Below are 1,370 nucleotides of genomic sequence, written 5' to 3'. Positions count from 1 at the left end.
CTTTCCAAAGAAAAGACAGAAAATACTTCAAAAAGTGTAGTTATTGACCTCTGTATATACTTTTAAATTTAGAACTACATTTTTAGATTCTGATATTGGGTATTGAAAGATGGAGGATTGGCTCGGGAAACTGGCATTTATCATACAAAAGATTTCATGACCGTTACGGCTCGAGTTTTGGATTCTTTCAACATATTACACGGTAGAGATTCACGCAATCAGGTATATTTTTTATTGTATCGTGTAATGTTGAGATTTTCAATAATTTTTTAATACAATTTAATACATTTTTGTAGTGTGTATCGACTGTTACGCGAAGTCAGTGGGATATGCGCAACAAACATTTTTACCATACTGCAAAAATAGATAATTGGGCTGTGATCAACTTCTCGGATGTTGGAATTGGCGATTTGAAGTAAAGATTATTAGTGTTCGTTTTATATAATTTAATTTAATTTAATGAATGCTATTTTGATTATACGTAGACGATTTGTGCAGACCTTGATTTCCAAAGCTTCGGACTGTGGAATTAAAATCAATCGAAATTGGTCCGTTCTTAAAGACAAGGTTGAAAGAAATGCAGCCGTTGTGGAGTCAGTTCTTCGAAAATTGATTCGTGATCACAACGTGACCTACGCTTTGTGCTTTTTGCCAAATACCAAAGATTGGTTTAGAGGTTTGTAAACGAATTTTACTTTAATTATTAAAAGGCAGTAATAAAGTGGGAGAGAAAAATTTAGGATTTTTGAAATATTTGAGTGAAACTAAATATGGTATCATCACACAGTGCGTCTTGAAAAAGACTGTGATCAAAGCAATGCGAGATAGAAATCCAGATACGTTGTATTTCAACCTGGCTTTAAAAGTGAATTCAAAAAATGGAGGCGTCAACAATGAAGTATCACAAGAAAGTGATGTGTAAGTGTTTTATTTAGTTTCAATTTGAATAATAACTAATAGTGTAAAATATTGTAATATGGTGGATTGAAGAAGAATTTACAATTTTGATTCATGTTTCAGAATTCGAACATGGATGCGTCGAGGGGTAATGTTTATGGGCATAGATGTTAATCACCCCGGAAATGCTGGGATCAAGAGCGATACTAATAAAAAGACTGCAGATTTGGAACCCAGCGTCATTGGGGTATTATAATATGTGTTTTTGCCTGTTTGATTAAAAAATGATTTACATGTAAATTTGCAGGTTGTTGCCAATTGTGGTAAAAGTATGTCGGACTATCCAATGCAATGTCGTTTGCTTTCTATTCGACAGGAGCAGTTGGATGGCGTAGTTTTCAAAGAAATTATTTTTGTGGTTTTTGAATAAAAACCAGAAAAAAAATCGTAATCTTTGCCTGATTATCTGATCG

General features: G+C 33.3%; 1 protein-coding gene across 1 annotated transcript; it reads left to right on the top strand.

The window, feature by feature from the left end:
* Window positions 1–459: 459 nt before the first annotated feature.
* On the top strand, window positions 460–1,278 carry Tsp_11357 (hypothetical protein; the record flags this gene model as incomplete). Its single annotated transcript, XM_003372563.1, has 4 exons — window positions 460–676; window positions 723–918; window positions 1,021–1,144; window positions 1,205–1,278. Coding segments are annotated over exons 1-4 (611 nt in total), but the record flags the coding sequence as incomplete, so codon positions are not given.
* Window positions 1,279–1,370: the final 92 nt, after the last annotated feature.

The sequence above is a fragment of the Trichinella spiralis genome (genome assembly GCF_000181795.1).
Source record: "Trichinella spiralis strain ISS 195 chromosome Unknown Scfld9, whole genome shotgun sequence".
Taxonomy (NCBI): Eukaryota; Metazoa; Nematoda; class Enoplea; order Trichinellida; family Trichinellidae; genus Trichinella; species Trichinella spiralis.
Note: the sequence above shows the minus strand (reverse complement) of the source record. Positions and strands in the feature narration are given on the sequence as shown.